Below are 20931 nucleotides of genomic sequence, written 5' to 3'. Positions count from 1 at the left end.
TAGCGGGCTTCAGACAGCCAGGACACGCGGTCGGATACGCGGTCGGACAGCCGGGACATGCGGTCCGCACGTCAACAACCCGCCGACGCGAATGCCAGAAGCACGCTCTACCAGACGCGGGGGGAAAGCCAGCGCATCGGCAGCGGGCAGTCCCCGGCCGGGCAACGACGTCGCGACGCGGTGGACAGCCATCCGCCCGAGAGCTGGGCTCGCGAGAGCCGGCTTGATGTGTCGGTCGGGGGTTGGCGGCGGGATTGCTGGGTCCGGGCATCTGGTTGGCGCGTAGGGCTCCCGTGGGCTTGCCGCTGTGCTGTCCTCTCTTGTCCGCTCTTGGTTTCTGCTCGTTATCCTGCTTCTTGCCATTGTCCGCTCTTGGTTTCTGCTCATCCTGCTTCTCCTGCTATTTCTGGTCCGCTCTTATCCCCCTCCCCCTTTGCACCCCTCCCATTCCCCTCGCACCTCTCATCCATCCATCGTCCTTGCTTTCCCCCGTTCCCCGCCCCCCTGTCCCGTTGTCGGCGAGCCAAAAGCGTCGTGTTTAGAAAAATCGGTGTTTTCACGGACCCACCCCGGCGTCTTCGCTTACCCTCTCCGTCTTTCGGTTTCCGTTTTTTTCTTCCTCTTTTCATCTTTTCTATTTTTATTTTTTTTTTATTCTTTTATTCTCTATCTTTCATTTTTCATCTTTCATCTTTCATCTTTCTCTTTCACCTTTCACCTTTTATTCTTTTATTCTGTCATTTTCATCTTTTATTCTGTCATTTTCGTCTCTTATTCTTTCATCTTCATCTCTTATTCTGCCATTTTCATCTCTTATTCTTTCATCTTCATCTCTTATTCTGCCATTTTCATCTCCTATTCTTTCATCTTCATCATCGTCATCTTCTTCTCCCTGTCTGGATGTCGGGTTGCTGGTGCAGGGACGGCGTTGCAGGGCTGAAAGCGATCCACGGGCATGGGGCATGCGTAGACTCGATAGATCCCAATACAAAGCATGCACGGTTTTTTTTCGTCTTTGAAGCGGCGGAGCAGGGAGTCCGCGAATCCGTGAAGCGGGCGAGTCTGGAGCCCGGGGCGTCTGCGAGCTGCGGCGTGCGCGGCGTGCGCGTCGTGCAGCCCGGCAGCCCGGCGGCCCGGCGGGGGAGGCTACGTGCGTCGTGGCTGCGATCTATCTGGACGCCGGATGGACGAGAGGCATCTCGACCGAGGGGTCCGTCTGCTGACGTGGACGTGGCACTCGACGACATGAAGCAGGGACGGCGGTTAAACAGACGGCCTGTTTGGGAGGCAGGTTTGCCTGCAGACGGGCATCGAGAAACGGGCTGGTTTCAGAGCAGGCTTCATCAAAAGACAGCCTTCCTTCTACACACGGCCCAATTTCTGGGAAGCGGAGCAGACTTGTTTCTAGACGAGCTTCCTTGCATAAGCAGGCTTTTCAACCAGACTCCTTTCTAGACAGACTTCTTTCTGACCGTCGGTCGACCTTGTTTGAGAAACGGCCCTCCTCACTCTGCAACAGGTCTTTTCGAGAAACAGCCTTTCTTCTAAAACGGTCTTGCCGTTGGGAACGGCCTTGTTGCACTGGCATTCGGGTGCTGCACCTCTGCAAGCATGTGATTGTCAATGCTGGCCTGGCGTGGCAGGGCTGGCTCCTGTCGACGCGGCGGCTCTTTCTACCTCGGGCCATGATTGCGACTGCTCCCCCTATAGATGGCATCCGATATAGACGAGGGGGGGGGGGCCTGCCTGCCTGCCTGCCTGCCTGCCGCCAGCCCAGCTCAGCCGAGCGAGCAGCAGTTGCGCAGCGCGGCGCGGCGGCCGCATCAGATGGGATACGGCGTCGGGAGAAACAACCAGGCGGTTCCCACTTGGTTCCTCGGCCACGTTATTGGAAATGATGCCGCGGGTGCATTGTTAGCGCCTTCCCCGATCTAGGCGATCCCCCCAAGTCCAAGACAAGAAGACCCTTTGACAGCGGGACCAAACGGACAGCGGGACCAAACGACCAGCAGCAAGCATTGACCCTGGCAACTCGGGCCCGCAGTTGGAAAAAGGAAGCAAGGAAGCCAAGAAAAGACGAGGGGACACACGCACACGAGCACACACGAGCACACACACACACACACACACACACACACACACACACACACACACACACACACAAAAGAAAAGAAACGAAAAGAAACGAAAAGAAAAGAGAAAAAGAAGCCAGGCCCGTCGAGATGCCAAGGCACGAGCCGGGTATATGGTATATCGCGCGGTGAACCCCTGCGTGAATGAGGGTCTGCGGCCAGATGGGGCAGAAAAAGGCTGTCTGTCGTGTTTCCGTCTTGTCCAACATGCGCATCCGCATCCAAATCACTCGAGCTTGGACTCTTCCCCTCTTGGTCTTGGGCGAGAAGAGCCCAATATTACCTCAAATCCAACATGTCACCAAGGAAACGTAAAACGTGGTGAACCACCCGGGGGGGGGTTTGTTTGTTTGTGGAACATGGCCCCCCCTGGTTACTGGGGCAAGGAGCGCCAGCAGCCCGCGTACCGACCTGGGCGATGCTGAGTCGAGCTTAAACAGGCAGAAAGTCCTACACACCCAGCAAAGGTGACGGACGGGTTGACGTGACGGATGGACGGGTGACGGGTGACGGGTGACGGGTGACGGGAGGCGGGCGAACGCGGCGACAGATGACGGCCCACGGATGATGGGTGACGGATGACGGGGGACGGCTTGACTGACGGTGGTTGCTGGTTGCGTTCGCTCCCTCATTGTCCTTGACAACGCCACGCCTTGTCAAGGTTGCCTCTCCGCCCAACTCACCCAACTCACCCAACTCGCCCGACTCGCCCGACTCACCCTCGCCAAGCAAGGGCAGGACGCCTCCGGACAATGGACCCGTGGCCCTTTCTGCCTTGAGCTTGAGAGCATCCGGCCCTTGGTTCACTGCGTCGGGCGCGCCGGCCCTCGCAAGACAACTGACAACTGCAGCCGATGTTGATGTTGATGATAGCCTTTTCACCCAAAGACCGAAATTTTCTTCGCTACTGTAGTACGTCGTCGTGCCCCTGGTTGGAAAGGAAAGCTGTCCGCCCAGAGCCCATGATGAATGATATCGCGCACGCCCCCGTTCCCCCTCCCCCTGGCAGCTTTCCTAATCAAAGCTTGCGAGCATTGTGCTGCCTGGAGCCGAGTACATGGCATGAAACGGGGGGGTTCCTCGCAGTATCTGTGGCATCCCGCATACCCAAGGCAGTCAGTCAGTCAGTCAATCAACTTCTCGTCTCGTGGCCGCCAGCTTTTCCAGCAGCAGCAGCAGCAGCAGCAGCAGCAGCAGCAAACCCAACTGGAGCGCAGTCACGAGGCCGCAGAAACGAGGGCCACCCAAAAAAAAAAAAAAAAAAAAAAAAAAAAAAAAAAAAAAAAAAACCAAAGGGCGGGCCATGGAGGGTGAGGTACAGTAGGTCCCATCCTCCGGAGCTTGCATTGCATGCAGGCAGGCATGCTGCACAAAATGGGCTTTGCAGGATATATGCAGGTGTGTTGTGCTTTTTGCAGAACCCATCTCTGCAGCTCGGCCCACCCGCAAACCAATAAGCGCCCTGCGTGCGGTGCGGAGCAAAGGTGCTTCTTTAATTGGAAAAACAGCTTGAGGTGTCATAATTTTTCACCTTCTCCGCTTTTTCCGTTGCGCTTTTTCCGTTGCGCAAATCATGGCCAAACCATCACCGTGACATTCTGTCCCGAAGGGTGGTGCTTGGTGCTTGGTGCTTGGTGCTTGGTGCTTGGTGCTTGGTGCTGGTGCTGGTGCTGGTGCTGATGGTGCTGGTGCGGCTTGCTCGAACATGGCTCAAACCCCCCCCCCCCCCCAAAACTGGCCCTATTGTGCTCCGTCCGGCCCAAAGAGAGGGTCGGGAGATTGTCCTGGACTCGCACTTGTGCCCAAATGATCGCAGTGATCGCAGTGATCGCAGTGATCGCAGTGATCGCAGTGATCAATCTTGTTTGATGCTGCTCTGCTGGGGGGGGCTTCAATCTCTGACGCCAGCCTTTTCGTTCCCATGATTCCCAGCAAACCAGCCGTTGACAAGATCATGACAAATGAATGCGGACCAAGTCCCAGCTAGTCAGTCCCTGGCATGTGCCTATACCGCCAAGTCAAAAGCTCAAGCCATCGACAACCCCGCCCCCTCCCCCCCCCCTCCCTTTTCCTTTGGCGGCGGCAAGGATTTGGCCATGCCGTAGCCGACACCTTCTTGGAAAGCCGCCAAAACGCCGGGCAAGCAAAAGCCGTCTTGGCGTCCATTGTTGCTTTGTCCCAGACGAGCATCCCCATTCTCAACCGGTAGGTGGTAGCTCACGTTCGTCATCATCAGTATTGAACAATGCCGTCATGGTGCTGGGGTACTTCTGCCTAGCGTCGAGAGGAGGGAGTGAGAGGGGGGGGTTGAAGTCTCTTCCGTTTCCGTTTTTGGACGCAAGGGGCCATGAGCCGTTGTTAATTTTATCTCAAACGCCGTGAGGAACGGCCTCGTCTCCCTTTGCATCATCTCCTTGACGAGTAGCCGTTTTGGACAAACCCCCCCCTTCCCCCGGCAGCCATGTACCAACTGCGTCTGTGCAAATAAAAAAAAAAAAAATCGATTCCAGGGGATTGTTCCAAACCGTTGGAGAAGCGGCAAAGGCAAGGTTCCTTGGCAATCTGCCAAAGGCGCTTACCGTGAATCCAGGGCGGGGTGTTTCAGATGTTCCTGGCTTCCGACATGGATAATGGACATGGGCATGGCTTGGCTGGGCCGAGAGAAAAAAAAGAGTAGACATGTACCCCTGCTTCGTTCGGGGAGGGTCAGCTAAGCTTGGACAGGACGGATGCATCGCATCGTACGGGTTAGTCTAACCGGCCCACTGTAATGTCTCACCCGCCCATCCAAATCGGCATGATATTAATCGGTGTCTCGTCCGGAACAAAAGTCAACCTTATACTCCCCTACTTGAGTGTCTCGTATGTAGAGCCATGGGTCCGCAACATGACAGTCGAGGCTCGAGGCTCGAGGCTCGAGGCTCGACGGGAGCATCATTTGCAAAAAGTCGCATGCTAGCCACGCATGGACCGTGATTATCATTCCAGCTCATGGCTTCAGTCTCGCCCTCGGGCATCCTGGCCACGTTGCCGTAAAAGCCGACGAGGCCTCGAAACACTAGACAAACTGAAGCACAGTTTCGTCTTGAGCCTGAAATAGGGACGAGCGATATGTCCATAGCCCCAAGTAGGATCCGAGCAAAAAAGCGGTACTATGCGGTGGCGGGACATATTCCTGGAAACTAACCTGTGCAATGTAACATCCCATGAAGCCTCTTCGTCTCATCGCATTTTTAGTCTGCACGGAGAAATTAAACCTCTTCGTAAAAGCACACTATTGGCGCAATATCGGCCAAAATAGACGCAAAGGACATGTCAGCAATATTGGCGCCATCTGGGAAAGTCGGAAGTAATGTAGGGTTTATATGATGTAGTGTTTGCAGCGGATCACCTTTGAACCCATGAGCCCAAACAGTCGGTTCGCTTGTCCTTGGAAGAAGGGGGGGTTAGCTGGACTCGGCTAATGGACGAGCTGTCGAGCTCATGACAACAGTCTGCGCGTATCGGGGTTGCATAGCCCTTTCCCAAATCTAGGGAATCAAGTTCTGACAACAGTGCTTTCAGCTAGGGCAATAGCTGCATTGAACAAGGTAGCCATTTGTCGTTCCTGAAATAGATTCACAGGCAGTACTGGGTGAAGGAAATGGCACCAACATGACCGGCTGTATTATTCTCTCAGGCGTGCTGCTTGAGGGGAACCCTACTTGGCGCTGTGTACTGTCTACAGAGTATGAGGCAAGCACTTGTCATGCCTCTTGTGTGACTGGATCGGATTTTGTCTTCTGCTGGCGCAAGATGCAAATAGACCCTGTCATGCGATGTGGTGGCGATGTGGTGGCGATGTGGTGGCGATATGGTGACATGCAGAGACCTGTCCTGTCCCTGGAACGCTGGTATTCTTCAAGAGACCCAAATCGACCATGACGGGCTTGGAGTGCCCTGAAATGCGCTCATAGCATTCATTATTGGGGTCAAGTTCCTGGTCTGTTACAGACCTTGAATCTTGCTGCATGAGGACCGGATGAGATGGGGCTCGACATACCATGGAAGGCTTGAAATGACCAGGGATTCAATGACAACTGCTTTCCTGAAAGAGTCGGCGTCAGATGTGTGGTGGCTTAATTTGAAGCATGCATGGTATATGACCTTGCTGCGAAGACTCTGATTCGGCCACAAGCATCGTCGTAGCCTGGCAGACCGCAAGTAAGTCATTCCTGTCAAATAAAAAAACTGGCCCCGCCACACCCCCATTGAGGCTGTCATGCAATCGCGACCCCCTGTACGCAGAGGCCGAGAGGGCCCGATCCTATAGGTGCTGGAGTGACAGAGTCACGTCTAATTTGCCCTTGGTAAAAAGAGATATCGGCCAGACTTTTGCCGGCTAAATTCGTCTCGTGGGTTTCAAAAAGACTCCCTTTCAGCAGCTCGAGGCGTTGAGGAGCTTGGTGCCACCACCTAGCGCCCAGGCGGCATACATCCGGACAGCATCAGAAGCAGCCACGGTTTGAACTTTGAGAGTGCCGCCTCAACGTGGCTTGAGACTTGAGTGGATGATGATGACTGCCGACTGATCTGGTAGTGCGGTTGCCTCCCATGACAATCGGATGCAAGTTGTCCGAGTCGTTCATGGCGTGCCCTGGGTGGGGGAAGAGCTTCCTGGAGGGTGTTAAGCCACCACGCCTTTCGAAGATCGGCCATTCAACCCTGCGGCCTGCCTGCACACCACCTTGGGCCAGTCGTGGTCGGCTTCAGACAGGATCGCCCAGAAACAATCAAGCGACAACCCCTCATTCAATTCCCTGCAAGTGGGCCACGTTTATGATCAGGGTTTTGTCTTCAAGGGTTGAACCCCGGTGCACAATCCTTGGCTCGTGTGCGAAAAGAGCCAATTGGACGCCTTTACTCCGTCCTCTGCCTCGACTTTGTTTACTTGATCCGTCGTGTCCTCCGGTAGCTGGATGCAGAAGTGGAGCGCGACATGGTTGCGAATAAGAGAAAAGGGAAACTAGCCGTTGGTTGCATAGGGCTTCTTGAGCAGCGACACGCCCATTGTGAGAAGAAAACCAGGTAAACAACGCAGTGGTGCGCGCTCTGCTCGTTTCCCTGTGCGAGTATCCGTAGTTGGAGAGGAACATAAGTCGAAGCCTTATGTGGTGGATGTTATAGCGGCAGGTGGAGGAGGCAGGAATACGAGACGCGTAGTCTTCCAGACGAGGCATGCATCATGACGCATGCATGGACAGGTCACTGGTTGTCAGATGCTTCATTTTCTGTTCATCATTAGCCGCCGCTTCACCCACCTGCAAGGACCGACAAGGGGCAGAGCAAATCTGGCGAGGAAGTTTCACTTCACTTCGGTATGGCGGGCCTCGGCACACAAACGACACACAAAAAAAGAAGGGGGGTGGGGGGAAAATAGCAGACAAACTACACAAAAAGCGAGGAAAATTGGAAAGACCAGTTGACCTTTCTTTCAGGTCTGGTGCGCGCAGCGTCGCAAACATGCTCAAGCACGCAGATTGAAAATGGCCAGGCAGGCTGGAGTCGGCGAAGAGGCAGATTTCCCATGATTTCAATGCGGGCTGGGCGATGCGGCATCCTGGCAGGAACGTCCTTTGGAGCTCTTTCCTGATTCCCGACTCCTTACCCCGTACGGAGTACTCCGCCCTGACTCCTGCGACGGTGGAGCGGCACAGTATAAAACGTGAAGTAGCTCGGACGGCCCCCTTCCACTTTGGAAAGAGGCTGGGATTTCCAGATAAGGTTTCGTTCGACTCGAACGCACTACTGGGCAGGCGCCACCAACTAGTAGCCACTAACCACCAAGTTCCAGGCTCCAAGCTGCAACACCGGTGGGTGCCTCACTGCCTTTCTGCTGGCCACATGCAAATTTCCTCACCCGTGCGGACCACCACACAGCATATACTGTAGTACTTGCCGACGCAATCTCGCCCGGCCCGCCGAAAGACGACGTCTGAATCCGGGATAGGGCCAGATTCTGCATCTAGCCAGGGCCAGGCAGGCTCAAGCACGACGTGCCAAAAATGCCACTTTGGGCTCCCGTCTCCGCCTTGGTCAACTTTCTACCCTCCGCGGCCAAACTCTGTGAGCGCCCATGTGGGAGGCGATGGCGATAACCCTTGGATACCGTGCACTCGTCACTAATTAAGAACGCTGCGTGCTTCTTCTCCCCCTTCATCTTACCCCCCGTGCACGCACCACAGAGTCACAGACAGACGCGACACGTCAAGAGAGGTCCGGGCTCGAGCCCATCGAGTTCGGCAGAATCAAGCTTGAGCCATGCCACCCATCCATCCATCCATGCTGGGCCGGGGATAGGGCCTGTCAGGCACGACCCAAGCGAGGAAGAGGGTCCCGCTCAGGGCAAGCCAGCACTCCGTTCGTCAAAGTCTCACCTCTGCAGTCTGAGACTCTGGCTTTGGAAGAGCATGCCAGACAGTTCAGCTGAAGCTGGACGGAGCTACGTGCCCATGTCTCAAACCCATGGTTGGACTGTGCAGTCCATCTTGCAGTCCATCTGGAGCTTGGAGCGAGTCGAAAGAGCGGCAAGCTACTCCGTACATCCCAACTGGGACCTTGCGCAGCGGTATGTCTCCGTCTCCCACTCCGTCTCCCGCCTTTTCGATGCTGTTGCATGACTGTTTTGCTTGGCCCGCTTTCGTATAAGTCTCAAACGAGCTTATCGTAGCTCATCTTATTAGACCCAAGCCATCCACATTCCTCCGCTCTTTGGGGCTTTTTTTTTTTTTCACCCACAGGTTCGTTTCATCTTGCAGTGTGCTCGGGAGTCGGTACGTCGAGGTCACTTCCCAACGGTATCATGGCGTCAAGGGCAGAGCACAAGCTCTGGTTCTGTTTCTGGAAATGAAGCCTGGGCAATTGCACTCCGGGCTTGCATGCTGGTGGAGCTGGCGAGCAAGCCCGGCGTCAGACATGTCGGTGGTGCTTGTCCAGTTTTGCACTATTTCCAATGTGCTGCAAATCCCCTTGTTTTATTTGGTTTCATTGTTTTGTTTTGGTTCCTATTATTCTTTTATTTATTTCCTTTTATTTTTTAGTGAAGAAAAGGGCCAGAAAGTCCCTCGTTGCGATACGATGACTTGCACCACAAGCTTAGCTTGTTGAGCTGTACAAACTTGCGCACTACGTACCAACGGCCACCACATCCATCAGCAACCATTCGCAACCATTCGCAACCATTCGCAACCATTCGCAACCATTCGCAACCATTCGCAACGGGTATTTTATCTTCTGTTGCATAGTATACCGTACCACAACACACGCACGCACGCACGCACACGCACACACAGACACGAGCATAATACTGGCCCTTCTCGCCCGGCAACACGATGCTGAAATAAACACCCGGGTTCTTGCCTGCCTCCCCAAGTTCGAACCAGGCGGGCAGGGCAGGTACGGCCTGCAGGCAATACGCAACACGCAATGCAAGCTCTTTGACTGGGCTCGGCTCCACCTCTCCCTGGGGCGCCACACGACACGCCACCCGTCCACTTATTCATTCCCTCCTGCCATTCCAACTATAACCCGTGCCACGCCTTATTGTTTCCAAACCAGACCAAGCCCAAACTTGCAAGGTGGCTTTCGCAAGTCGACGACTACCACCACCCACACCATGCACACACACCCCCCCCCCCCCCTTTTGCCTTTGCAACCAGCAACCAGCAGCCAAGCAGCCAAGCAGCCAAGCAGCCAAGCAGCCAAGCAGCCAGCAACCACCGCACACCACCGCCCCCGGCTTGAACTTGCCAAGCTTGATCCAACTCCCTAATCAGGCCATTTCACTCTGGCCATCAACATCCCGCAAGTCGACCTGTTCCTCCACTCGTGGACGGTACCCACCCCGGCTGCCCGGCTTTCAACTGCCTCGTCCTCCCATTTGGGTCGGGCTCGCCTCCTCACCCCCCTTCCCCCCCTCCGCCGCGGACCCCCACCCCCCCTTGGGGTGTGCCTCATCGGACTCCGATCCAGGAAACGTCGGCAAGAGAATAGAAGCAGTGAACAAGAGCAGAGTCGACAGACCGCTCCAGATAACCAAAAACCACCCGTACTTACTCCGTACTGCATGCTTCATCGTACCAGACCATACTACAGAGGCAGACGGACTCCAGAGCCACGCCAAGTCCCGGCTATCAGCTAGCAGCAACGCAAGCAACAGCTCGTGCTCTCGCGTCGCTCCTTCCCCCTTCAACACTCCAACAAGCCTCCAACCATAACCATGTCTTGATCAAGGTTGGTTGGCCCTTCCAGTCCACACTGCACAGCTTCACCGAACAGAACCCTTTTCTTAGGCAAACCCCCCCTCCTTCCTCTTTTTGCTCCTCCGCCCTACTCGGCCGCTACCAAAGCTACCAACGCTACCAAAGGCGCTGTAGCTTGTTGCATCGTTCCATCTTAAAAGACGAGATATCCACTTTGTACGCTGCTTCATCTTCACCTCTTTCCTCCTCCTCTGCTTCTTTCTGTCCTTGAAGCTCTTGATTCTTCATGACGCATCGTTCCCTTGTTTGTTCGCTGTTGACGAAGCCAACACTGGTCATGTTAATTTTAGTTCTTGTCCTTCCTTTACACTGCTAGTCCCCCTCCCCCCCCAAAAAAAAAGAAAAAAAAAAGAAAACCCTGACGTCCACTTACGATTTCCTTGTCTCTGTCATCTCGAGTTTTGCTCCACGCGGGTGTGCTTGCATGCACATCATCAAGTCAACACATCCTTTTCCCTTTTACTAGTCGTATCAGCGATGATGCTTATGTTGAAGCAGCCAACGACGTACGGCTACAGGTCCGTTCATGATTTACCAACTCCGCCTTCAACGTCTCGTCCTTCTCCTCCTCTAAGCCAGACTGAGTCGGCTCACCACAACCACCACAACCACCACAACCACCACCACCGCCACCATTCGGCCGCCTCTCGTAGTCACAGCCCGACGTACCAGACCATGTCAGCGCCCCATCGTGGGCTGCCGCCGCCAGCAGCAATGGCCCTTCCCCCTCAGCATGCCCCGACTTCCGCCGTCCCGCCTCCACCACAGCACGGTCATCAGCCGCCTCCTCCGCCTCCTCCAAGTCAGGGCGCTGCTGCTCCCCATCCGCCGCCACCACCGCCGCCGCCGCCTCCTCTTTCTCATCCCCTTCCTCCTTCGCAACAGGGTCAGCCATGCACAGCGTTGCCTCCTCCTCCTCCCCAGCAATGGCATGGATCCGAGGAAGCCATGAGAAACTGGTTGCAAGCCAAGGCGGAAGAAGAAAAGACGAGGCAAGAAGGACTTCGGTTGGAGCAGAGAAGAGTGGAAATGGACATGCTGAGGGATTCACTCCGGGGTGGTATCCCGCCACCCATGATTCCTCTGGTCTTTGCCGGGATGGCATCTGGCGGGACTTTGCCGCAGGCAGCACTGGATTGGGCTCAACATTTCTTCCCGCCGTCACAGACTCATCATCTGCAGCTTCTGCCGGCTCAAAGGCAGCCTTCTCCAGAGACTCATCAAAGAGAAGGCCTCGTGCAAGGACAAGCGACGGGGCAATATCCCTCGGGAGCAAGCCAGCAAATCCCCCCTCCAGGCTCCGGGGGCTACGGTCCATATCCTGGCTCACCGTCCAGACCACGAGGACAAACCGTGAGCGGCGTCGTTGGCCGAGCAGCTGGTGATGGTCTTGTTGTCGTTGGCGGCGGAGGCGGCGGAGGCGGCGGCGGCAGTGGTGGTGCAGGTGGAAGTCTGCCCCATGGTGGCCAACCTGCTGGAGCGCCGTACGGTCCACAGGCTCATTTGCGCACGCAGTCGGCACAGCAGGAGACGAGCCCAGGCCTGTATTTCCATCATTGGCAACCACCCGCGACGCAATTGGGGGGCGGCAGCAGCTCCAACCGACCGGGGACCCCATCCGGTGCGTCCAAGACCAAAAGAAAGCGAGAATGGCTCTGAACTAACCTTGACCCCCCCCCTCCCCCCGGGTCCTTGTGTAGGAGAGTCGAGCAAGAAGCGCAAAGCTCTGGGACCACCACAGCCTGGAGGAACCCCCGGCGGGCAGCCACTTCGATCTCCGCCACCGTTTATTCAAAGCACCTTTGCCAACCCGCCACCTGGCCGTAAAGGCGGGCACAAACGCCAGAGGAGCGATGTTTCGTGGTATCGGCCTCAAGGGTATCATGTAGAGGAGTCGGAACGGGCGCCGCGACCGGTGACGCCGATTCGAGATGTCAAGGCGGAGTTTTCCCGAGAACGATATGTTGCGGACCCGAGCAGACATTCGGTGTCGACGCTGCTCTCGCACGAGACGGAAACGTCGAGGTCGCATTACCCCATGTCCCACGACCACGATCGGTCACTGCCTCGACGCCGGGAACACGAAGGATCGCATCGGGAGCGAATGTCGCCTGCCCGAGATGCGGACCAGGCGTGACGGGAGCGTTGGCTTGCCCTGTTGTGACGTTGATGATGATGATGATGATGAAAATTTGGCACCGCGAGCGATGATTTCATCATGGGATGAGGGATTCCCTTTCCTTTCCGCTTTGATTTTTATATTTTATCTTTATTTTCTGCCCCCCATTTTTTTCCCCATTCATTCTCCCCAAGCATTCCCCCCCCGCCTTTTTTTTTTCTTCTGTGGGTGCAATTTTCGACACATGCAACGAGAGGCACAAAATTTTGTTTTCTTTGTCAACGACGGCACATACGGATAAAGGGAACGAGGGTACGGATGATGCGAGAGTTGGGAGTCTAGATTGTTTGATGGTTTTCAAGCCTGGATTTTTTTTGTTTTCCTTGTTTCGAGGCCCCTTTTCGGTGGGCGGAGGGCGAGCAGCGGTGACGTGAGCTGCCCAGTTGTACAGGACCGGCACTGGATGCCTGCTTCTCGCTTCCGTCTTGTCCCTTTGAAGCCTCGGGGGATGTACAGTACCAGGTGTCTCTGCGCGAATGCACTGGGGGGGAGAAGGCGAGATTTGACGAGGACATGTCTAACGAATGGCACAGTCGCATTTTGTATCGATACACTGACATATGAGCGGCACTATATAGCATGTGATGGAGTCAATGGAAGCTGGTTGGGTAGGGTTGTGCGTGTTTTTACTGTTGGTTTGTCTTTGCATGTTTATCATGCAGATGTATGACACGCGGACCGTGCGTGCTGTCGAAACGCCAATGCTAACATTGAGCTTTAGTGCGTGCTGTTGAGGTGAGCTAACATGAGCTTTGCACGTCTGCTGTCGAGGTGTGCTGACGTGACCTTTGAGGCGGGGCGTAATAGCAGGGAGGCATGGGCGGGCGCGGTCTGGTCTGGTCTGGTGTCTGGTGTCTGGTGTCTGGTGTCTGGTGTCTGGGGATGCTGGTGATGTTGGTGATGCTGAGGCTGGTGATGGCGACGGTGGTGTGCTGGTGGTGTGCTGGAAAAGGGCAGGTGAAGAGGGAAGAAGACTACGAAAATACACAGACAAAGCGGCACGGCATCGGCATCAGCATCGGCATCAGCATCGGCATCCACATCGGCATCGGCATCAGCATCGGCATCAGCATCGGCATCAGCATCGGCATCAGCATCGGCATCAGCATCGGCATCAACATCGGCATCAGCATCGGCATCAACATCGGCATCGGCATCAGCATCAACATCAGCATCGGCATCAACATCAGCAAGGCTTCACCACGTCAACACGTATCACCACAACACACCACACCACACCACACCACACCACACCACACCACACACACCACAGCACTCCACCCGCTCCGTCGACTGCTTCAACGCCATGTATAATCATACCACACCCGGCTTCGACCACGCGCGCCCGCCCGTCCGCCCGGCCCCGCCACGCAATCGGGAGCAGCCGACAAGCCAACGAGCCATGTACTACGAAAGCATAGCTTTGTCCCCGCCACACCGGGTTATAACATCCCGCAACTCCTCGCGGCCGTTTGCCAAAAAGGAACGGAAGGCACTTGTCGGTCGCCAGGGGACTGCGCCAGCTCGTCTGCTCTCCCTGGTCCCGTCGCCAGCCTGACCACCCATCCCGCCAACGGGGCGGCAAGGCAAGGCAACGGCAAAACAAGGGACCTTGAGTGGACTTTTCGGGTCTGAACGAGGGCACGCGACGTTGGAACCGTGCTCTTCGGCATGCCGTGCGCTAATAATAAATGAATGAATGAATGAATGAATGAATAAATAAATAAATAAATACCGATGCCTTCGTGTATAGAATAGGAAACAAGACGAAAAAGAAACAGCAGCAAGTAGTAATCTTGCCACCCAAGGCTTGGCTTTAAGAATACAGGCCCAGCCAGGTATCCTCGGTCGAGAGCTGCGCAGAACAAAGCAAGAGAGCAGAAAAAAAAAGAATAAACAGAAGAAGAAGAAGAGAAAGAAGGAACAGCAAAAGTAACACGCTTGCTCCTCCAGCCTGGCAAAAAAGTCAACGCAAATGCAATGCAATGCAATGCAATACCATGCAATGCAATGCCTCTGCTCCGTAGCGCTCAGAAAGGCCAAAAAGGCAAGCATGCTTGCTACGTCTTCTTCTTGCCCTGGTGTGCCTTCCACTCCGCCTTTGTCACCTTCATCAACAAGTCTTCATCCTTGATGGCGATCCACGACGTCAGCGCCTTCATGGCATTTTCGAAATCAGAATCAACCAGCACGTCTCGGAGGGCGTCTATCAACGCCGCGCTGGCCGCGTGCAACACGTCGAGCCCGCTGGGCTCTCCCGGCTGCTCCTTGTCCGTCGCGGCGGTCCTCGGATTGCTCGTCGCCGTCGACGCCGCAGTCTCCGTCGTCGCTCTCGCAGCAGCAGCAGCAGCAGCAGCTCCTTGCGCCGCTGGCCCACCATCCCGCCCCCCCAGCAAAAGAAAAACGTCCCACACGCGCAGCTGCGCCGGAAAAGGAATCGACAGGTTAAACAGCGTCAGGTACCATTTCGTCCCATAGGCCGTCGAATCAATCTCCAGTTGGCTGAGCTTCTCCGACATGGCCTTGCTGAGCCATGACTGGTCAAACTCCCGAAGCGCCGTCATGAGCCCGTCGAAGCTGTCGGGACTGTACAACCGCTCCAGCCCCCGCAGCTGCCACATGCGCACCAGCATCACAAACGCCTTCTCCTCGTCAAAGTAGCACAGCAACGTTGCCGCCAGGGAAGCCATCCCCTGAACATAGCCCGTCTCGGGGAAGTATATCGAAATGGCGTGCAAAACCCGGAAGAGGAGCCTCTGGCCGCCCTTGTGTCTCCGTCGGAACATGATGTGCCTGCTGATTGTTCTCGGAACGTCCAGGTGGATCTGCACGTCATCCGGCGACGCCTGACCTTGCAGCTCGCGAAACCTGGCCATCACCTTGTCGGCCGACGGAGAACCCTCGTGGTCTCTGGCCGCGCTCGCCAGAAAGGACCACCAGGCAGCGGCGCGCCACCGGTCCGGGATCCCCTTCCACGTTCGCTCAATCAGCTTGGGATTCTTGACGTCAAACTCAAAATCCATCCCCTCTCCTGGCTCGCCGTGGTTGATGACCCTGGCCATCTTGTGCCACTTTTCGGACCGCTCCCATTCCTTGCGTTTCAGCGCCTCGGATATCTTCTCCACCTTTGCTTCCTCAATCGAGTCCTGCAGGTTCGGCGAAATGGTCAACATGTCGCCGGCCTCGTCCATCCAACGACGGCTGCGGTTGTGGGGGAGCAGGTTGCTGGCTTGACGGATGACGGACCGTGACGATCGCATAGAGGCAACCGATCTCTCCGAGTTGACCGTGTTGAGCGACCGCGCCGACACCTTCCGGCTCGGTGCCTTGCCGGGGACCAGGCCAGATGAGAATCCCATGGGATCTCGCTTTTGCAGCACATGCCGCCTTCTAGGGGAGAACTGCGCCGACTTGAGTTCCGTGCATGTGTTTACTCTCGTGGTTGATTGTTGGCGAGGCGTAATAATGAAGCCGTACCGGTCGACATTAGCAATGTCGACGTCCTCCCAGTCTTCCATCCCACCGGCCAGCTGAAAATCGCTTCGTGCGTTATCCGCGTGATAGTGGGAAAAGGAGCTTGCACACCTTGGCGCTGCGGAAGCTGACCCAGGATTGGCGACGCGGGCGCTGATTGCGGGAGAAACAAGTGGAAAAAAAGAAAAGAAAATGTCAGCAAATCTCATCGCTCTTTTACGTAATTCATTGGAGAGCCAAAAAAGGAAAGCATACGGGTCATGAGAGTCCTCTGCAAGAACCTCGGGAGTAGGCTCCAAGTGCTCGCAAAAGGAGAACCTGGCGCCGTCTTCCCAGTTCATAGCATCGCCAAATTCATAGAGCAATCTCACCTTTTGAGATTCTTTCTCGACGTCGGGGGAAAGGACAGGCATGTTGAGGCTTGACGGATGGTGCCGGGGGGGTGGTGTGCGCTTGGCTGCGTCGGCGACGGCAGTGCTTGAACTGGCCCTCTCAGCTCTCGCTTCCTTTGACACTGTTGGGCTGAGCGGCGGAGACGGCAGAGTTTCTACATTGTCGCCGTTTTCGTCGACTGGCGCCGTGGTCGCGGACGACGACGTCAGGTCGGTCGCACCATCAAGAGCTGGCAGCATTGTGCGTTTGCCTCCAAACATGATGCTTCCGCGCTTGGAGAAGGAAAAGCCACTCATGAACGCATCGTCCAGCAGGTTATCGCTAGGGATAGAAACCGCGAGGGGAGCAAACTGCGCGGGCAAATCAGCAGGACCCGACGTCGAAGGTCCTGATGATGAAGGTAGAGCAGAGACGTCGTCTTCGGAGTGGGTTGGTTGGCGCCGCATGGAGGAGGCTGGGGATGACAACGAGCCCCGCATCGTGGATGGGAGCTCCATCAGCGTGGCCGCTAGCCTGCTGGCTCCTTCGGACGACACGTCACTCGAATCCGGGCTTTCGAGTCCAACAGAGCGAGTGCGGTTCTTCCTCATCAGTCTCCGAGGCGAAAATGAAGGTGTCTTGAGAGAGGGCAGCGGATTGCTGGTGTCGTGGGTGTTGGTGGTGGTGGTGGTGGTGGTGTTGTTGTTGTTGTTGTTTGATTGAGTTGAGGGAGAATCGGCTGCGGTTGATGCAGGTGTCAAAGGCGGCGCACCCGCGGCGGAGCCGGCTTGTTCCAGGGTTACTGCGGCCAACGCTCGGTCCGCATCAACCCTGTTGTCGACGAGTTCCACTGCAGGTACGATTTCCCTTGAGACACAATAGAGTTTGTGGCAGCCCTCAGGCTCAGCTTCCAGAAAGTGGCACTGGCGGATCTGGAGGCGTTTCAAGTCGTGCTCACATTCTTGCTCATGAATGACCGGGTCCGAGGCTGCTGTGGCGGCGTGACCCGAGTCGCGTTTGCCGTCCTGGACACACTGCGCGTTAGCTGGCAATGGCGATCTCAAGGCGGGATGCTGTTCCGTGGGCGGTTCGAGACGAGACATCAAGGCCAACGCAGGCGGCACAACAACGACAGGATGACAGGAGATGGTCAGAGTGACGGATGAAGGACGGGTCGAGCGTGACGTGGCTGTTGCGGCGGTGCTGGACCTCGACAGCGTGACGGAGTTGTTGGGCAAGCGCAAGGAGCATCTCGTTGGCGGCAACGTGGTGGGAGGCTCTGCAGGCTTGGTCTTTTCATATCTGACGCCGACAACAGAGACGTCGTCCCGGAAGGAGGGCTTTCCGCCGACTGACTGGCGGTTCCTTTGCCGTACCGAGGGAAACCGCGAAGGAAGCATCATGGCAACAGTATACGGGGGCGCAATGCAAAGCGCGATGCAAAGCGCACGCAAGTGATCCTGTGACGGTAATTTCTCGTCGTCTTGTTTCTTTTTTGTTTTGCCCGGCACAAAGAATGCGAGTGCCACGAGCGCAGCAGACGGAAACTTGATGATGCAGACCTGGCAAGGGCTCTCCGATGGGTGAATCGGCAGGGTGAGATGAGCGACCGTGGGGGCGCCAGATGTTATATCCGCACTGCTGAGCAAGGTTTTGGTTGATCGTCAGGCGTCAGGACGGGCAAGGAAAAGCTGGTGGCCAAGAGCCAGACTGAACAACTGGCCAGGCCAAGGATGGAGAGGTGAAGGCGAGTGAAGGAGAGGAAAAGAACAAAGAGCAATGAACTTGAAGGGTTATGGAGAGGGAAGATGCGGTCAAGCAGAGCAAGAGACTGGAGGAAGGCGCGAGTGAACAACAACAAGCTGGCAGCCAAGCTGGCAGCTGGCCCAAAGCAAACGGCGGACGGAGCAGTTGGTGCGCACTTGGCGCTGCGGACGACAGGGAACCAGCAGATGCACGGCAGTTGCTTGCCGGGGCCTTGGCTCCTCAATTTCTTCTTCTTTCTTCTTTTTAATTTTTTTTTCCTTTTTTTTTTTCTCCCCCTCTCTTTGTTTTCTTTTGGCCCCTCCCCGCCGCTAGAACTGTCTCTGGTTCGGGGGCGGTGGACAGCAGGTGAGTATTTGGGCCCCAACGTGCGTTGGAGTTGCGTTGGAGTTGCGTTGGCTACTCGGTATTGATTTGCTGGTCCAATGGGTGGCTGCCAAACCTTGGTGCCGGGGGTTTTTGCGGTCAGCGAAATGCTCGACGGCGATTTGCGAAGGCCGGGGACGTGGACAGACGGCTGTGTTTCCTCGGTCGGTATGCGTGCCCAACGGGTGCTTGTCTCGCGGCAAAATGCGACAGTGTCTACGGACGTGCCAAAGCAGCACGGCTGGGGGGGGGGAAATGACTTTGTTGCACAGCACGGCTTCTCCAGCTGCGACTGACTTGCGTGGTGGGTAAGACGAGACAGCCGAGCAAGACAACACCAGACACGCGAGGTTTCTGGGGGAAAAGGGGGATCTTTAAGGCCAACAAGAGACACCGAGTCACCGAGTCACCGAGACACCGAGACAACCACGGCAAGGGCGACGCAAAAGATCACGGACGGGGGGGGGGGGCGACGGAGAAGGGGTCAACTGTCAAGTTTCAACCCCATTGATGGTGCGCGTGCGAGAACGTTGTTGTGCCAGTGCGTCTCGGCAGCTGGACGCCAGGCTCATCCTCTTCTTCACCGGACACCAAACAAGGCACAGAAGTGGCACGCAGGGCGCAACGAGATGGGCAGCCGGTGACGCATGCTCCCCAGCTGCCCCAAGCGTTGTCTACCTACATACCTACCTAGTCGGCCGCAAAGGCCAAGGCGGCACGAGGGCAACGTCAACGGCAGGCAACCAAGGTCCAACGCTTGATCGGCCGCGGGCGCCGTCGACAGCACCAGCTTCGGCTACCTACGTTGGACACTCGTCATGACCTGCTTATGCCGCAAACTTGACGTTTTGGGCCAGGGTGCTCTGCCCAGTCCCCTGGCCACTCTGTTCTCCCTGGATTGCCGTGCTTCTGATGCTTGGAATTGCCGGCAACCTCCCGAGTCGCGAGTCCATGACCGAATTGACGGGCTAGCCCTCTTAAAAGCCGATACTCAGCCGCGCAGCTGCTCCGGGAAAGACGACAGACAGACAGACAGACAACGCGGAGGAATAAAAAAAAAACAGACCAGACGTAAAGGCCCGCTGACAGGTCACCCGCGGAAAGCTTGTTCCTGCACAAGGCAGGACACTGCCGCATCGGGCAACGGGCTGATCTGGTGGCTGCACGCCCAACAGAAAGCCGCAGGCTCCATCCAGTCTGGACGTTCCACCACCAGCACCAGCACCAGCACCAGCACTGCTGACCCTCGTCAAACAACGTCTCGACATAGCTACAGTACCGACGACAGCTCAACATGAACTTCTAATCACACTTGGACACGCTGGCCTGCTGCTGATCTTCATGTTGATTCCGATCGGCAGCCTGACCCTCTGATCCGACCATGCCATCCAACCACACAATCCTACCACGCAATCCGACCTTTCAACTGACCTGCCCGATACTGCGAAGCTGCGCACTGTTGTTGGAAACAAAGGCACGCACGCTGGATGGAGTCTCTAGCCTCTTGATCCTGGCATTCAATCTGCTCGGTCGGGTTGTGCCACCTGCTGCCTAAATAGTACCTACCTACCAGAGCCACCCAGGCGTTGCCACATCGCACCGCGGTGGCTAGTTGGCCAGATGCGGCTGGGGCGTTTTGAGGAACCAGCACCCACCAGACTTGTCCTCCTTTTGACAGAGCCGAGCTTATCGACGACCGGGTCGGGTCCATCACGACTTGGACCCCATCACCGCCCAACCGCATCCAAGCTCTCCACCGGCTGGACGGCCAGCCGGTGTACCGCAGCCTTGGCCTAATAAAAGCACAAGATTGTTGCGGCGCTCAACACACGGATGCGGTATTTTTAATCTCCCCCACAAGCCCTGGCCAGCCGTCTCCACGTGGTTGGTGAGCCATGACAGCTGCCGCTGTGGCCAACCGTGCTGGACAGCCAGCTACGGAGTACAAGCTTGCAGGACGTCCGTCACGACACCAAACGAGCGGGCTCAAAGGAAAGAGCATCGCTAGATTCTGGCGCTCGATCAAAGCGCGGCCCAGCAGCAGTTGCCGTCGTGCGGTTTCGACGGAGATTAGACAGCACACAAGCGCATGTTGCGATCCATCCACCCGAGGCCACCGTCCAGGTGTTCAGCAAGCTCGCTGCTCCTCTATGCATGACTCGTCGACAAGGCCAGCAACTGCGGTTCACCAACCAGCAGCACCTTTGCACGCCCGACTTACTTTACCAGCCCCCCCCTTCCCTCCCTTCCTCTTCACCAACCAACACGCACGCAACGCACCAGTTCAGTCCCGGGATGCAACCTGCAATCTGCGCCCTGCACCCTGCACCCTGCATCAGCGACC

The 20931-nt window shown here is 56.2% G+C and overlaps 5 protein-coding genes across 5 annotated transcripts; 1 reads left to right on the top strand and 4 right to left on the bottom strand.

Annotated features, from left to right (window-relative positions):
- Positions 1–2582: 2582 nt before the first annotated feature.
- Positions 2583–3653, bottom strand: UV8b_08205 (uncharacterized protein; the record flags this gene model as incomplete). The annotated part of the gene is made up of 2 exons (XM_043145702.1): positions 2583–3134; positions 3423–3653. The coding sequence occupies 2 exons, from the start codon at positions 3651–3653 to the stop codon at positions 2583–2585; spliced, it is 783 nt and encodes a 260-aa protein (XP_043001637.1).
- Positions 3654–3872: 219 nt separating this feature from the next.
- UV8b_08204 (uncharacterized protein) lies at positions 3873–4088 on the bottom strand (the record flags this gene model as incomplete). Its single annotated transcript, XM_043145701.1, has 1 exon — positions 3873–4088. One exon carries the CDS (start codon positions 4086–4088, stop codon positions 3873–3875), a length of 216 nt encoding a protein of 71 aa, XP_043001636.1.
- A 7019-nt stretch (positions 4089–11107) lies between these two features.
- Positions 11108–12569, top strand: UV8b_08203 (uncharacterized protein; the record flags this gene model as incomplete). Its single annotated transcript, XM_043145700.1, has 2 exons — positions 11108–12053; positions 12133–12569. 2 exons carry the CDS (start codon positions 11108–11110, stop codon positions 12567–12569), a joined length of 1383 nt encoding a protein of 460 aa, XP_043001635.1.
- A 559-nt stretch (positions 12570–13128) lies between these two features.
- UV8b_08202 (uncharacterized protein) lies at positions 13129–14177 on the bottom strand (the record flags this gene model as incomplete). The annotated part of the gene is made up of 3 exons (XM_043145699.1): positions 13129–13554; positions 13590–13806; positions 14023–14177. 3 exons carry the CDS (start codon positions 14175–14177, stop codon positions 13129–13131), a joined length of 798 nt encoding a protein of 265 aa, XP_043001634.1.
- A 494-nt stretch (positions 14178–14671) lies between these two features.
- Positions 14672–17857, bottom strand: UV8b_08201 (uncharacterized protein; the record flags this gene model as incomplete). The annotated part of the gene is made up of 2 exons (XM_043145698.1): positions 14672–16238; positions 16341–17857. The coding sequence occupies 2 exons, from the start codon at positions 17855–17857 to the stop codon at positions 14672–14674; spliced, it is 3084 nt and encodes a 1027-aa protein (XP_043001633.1).
- Between the last annotated feature and the right edge of the window lie 3074 nt (positions 17858–20931).

The sequence above is a fragment of the Ustilaginoidea virens genome, chromosome 7, assembly GCF_000687475.1.
Source record: "Ustilaginoidea virens chromosome 7, complete sequence".
NCBI classification, from domain to species: Eukaryota; Fungi; Ascomycota; class Sordariomycetes; order Hypocreales; family Clavicipitaceae; genus Ustilaginoidea; species Ustilaginoidea virens.
Note: the sequence above shows the minus strand (reverse complement) of the source record. Positions and strands in the feature narration are given on the sequence as shown.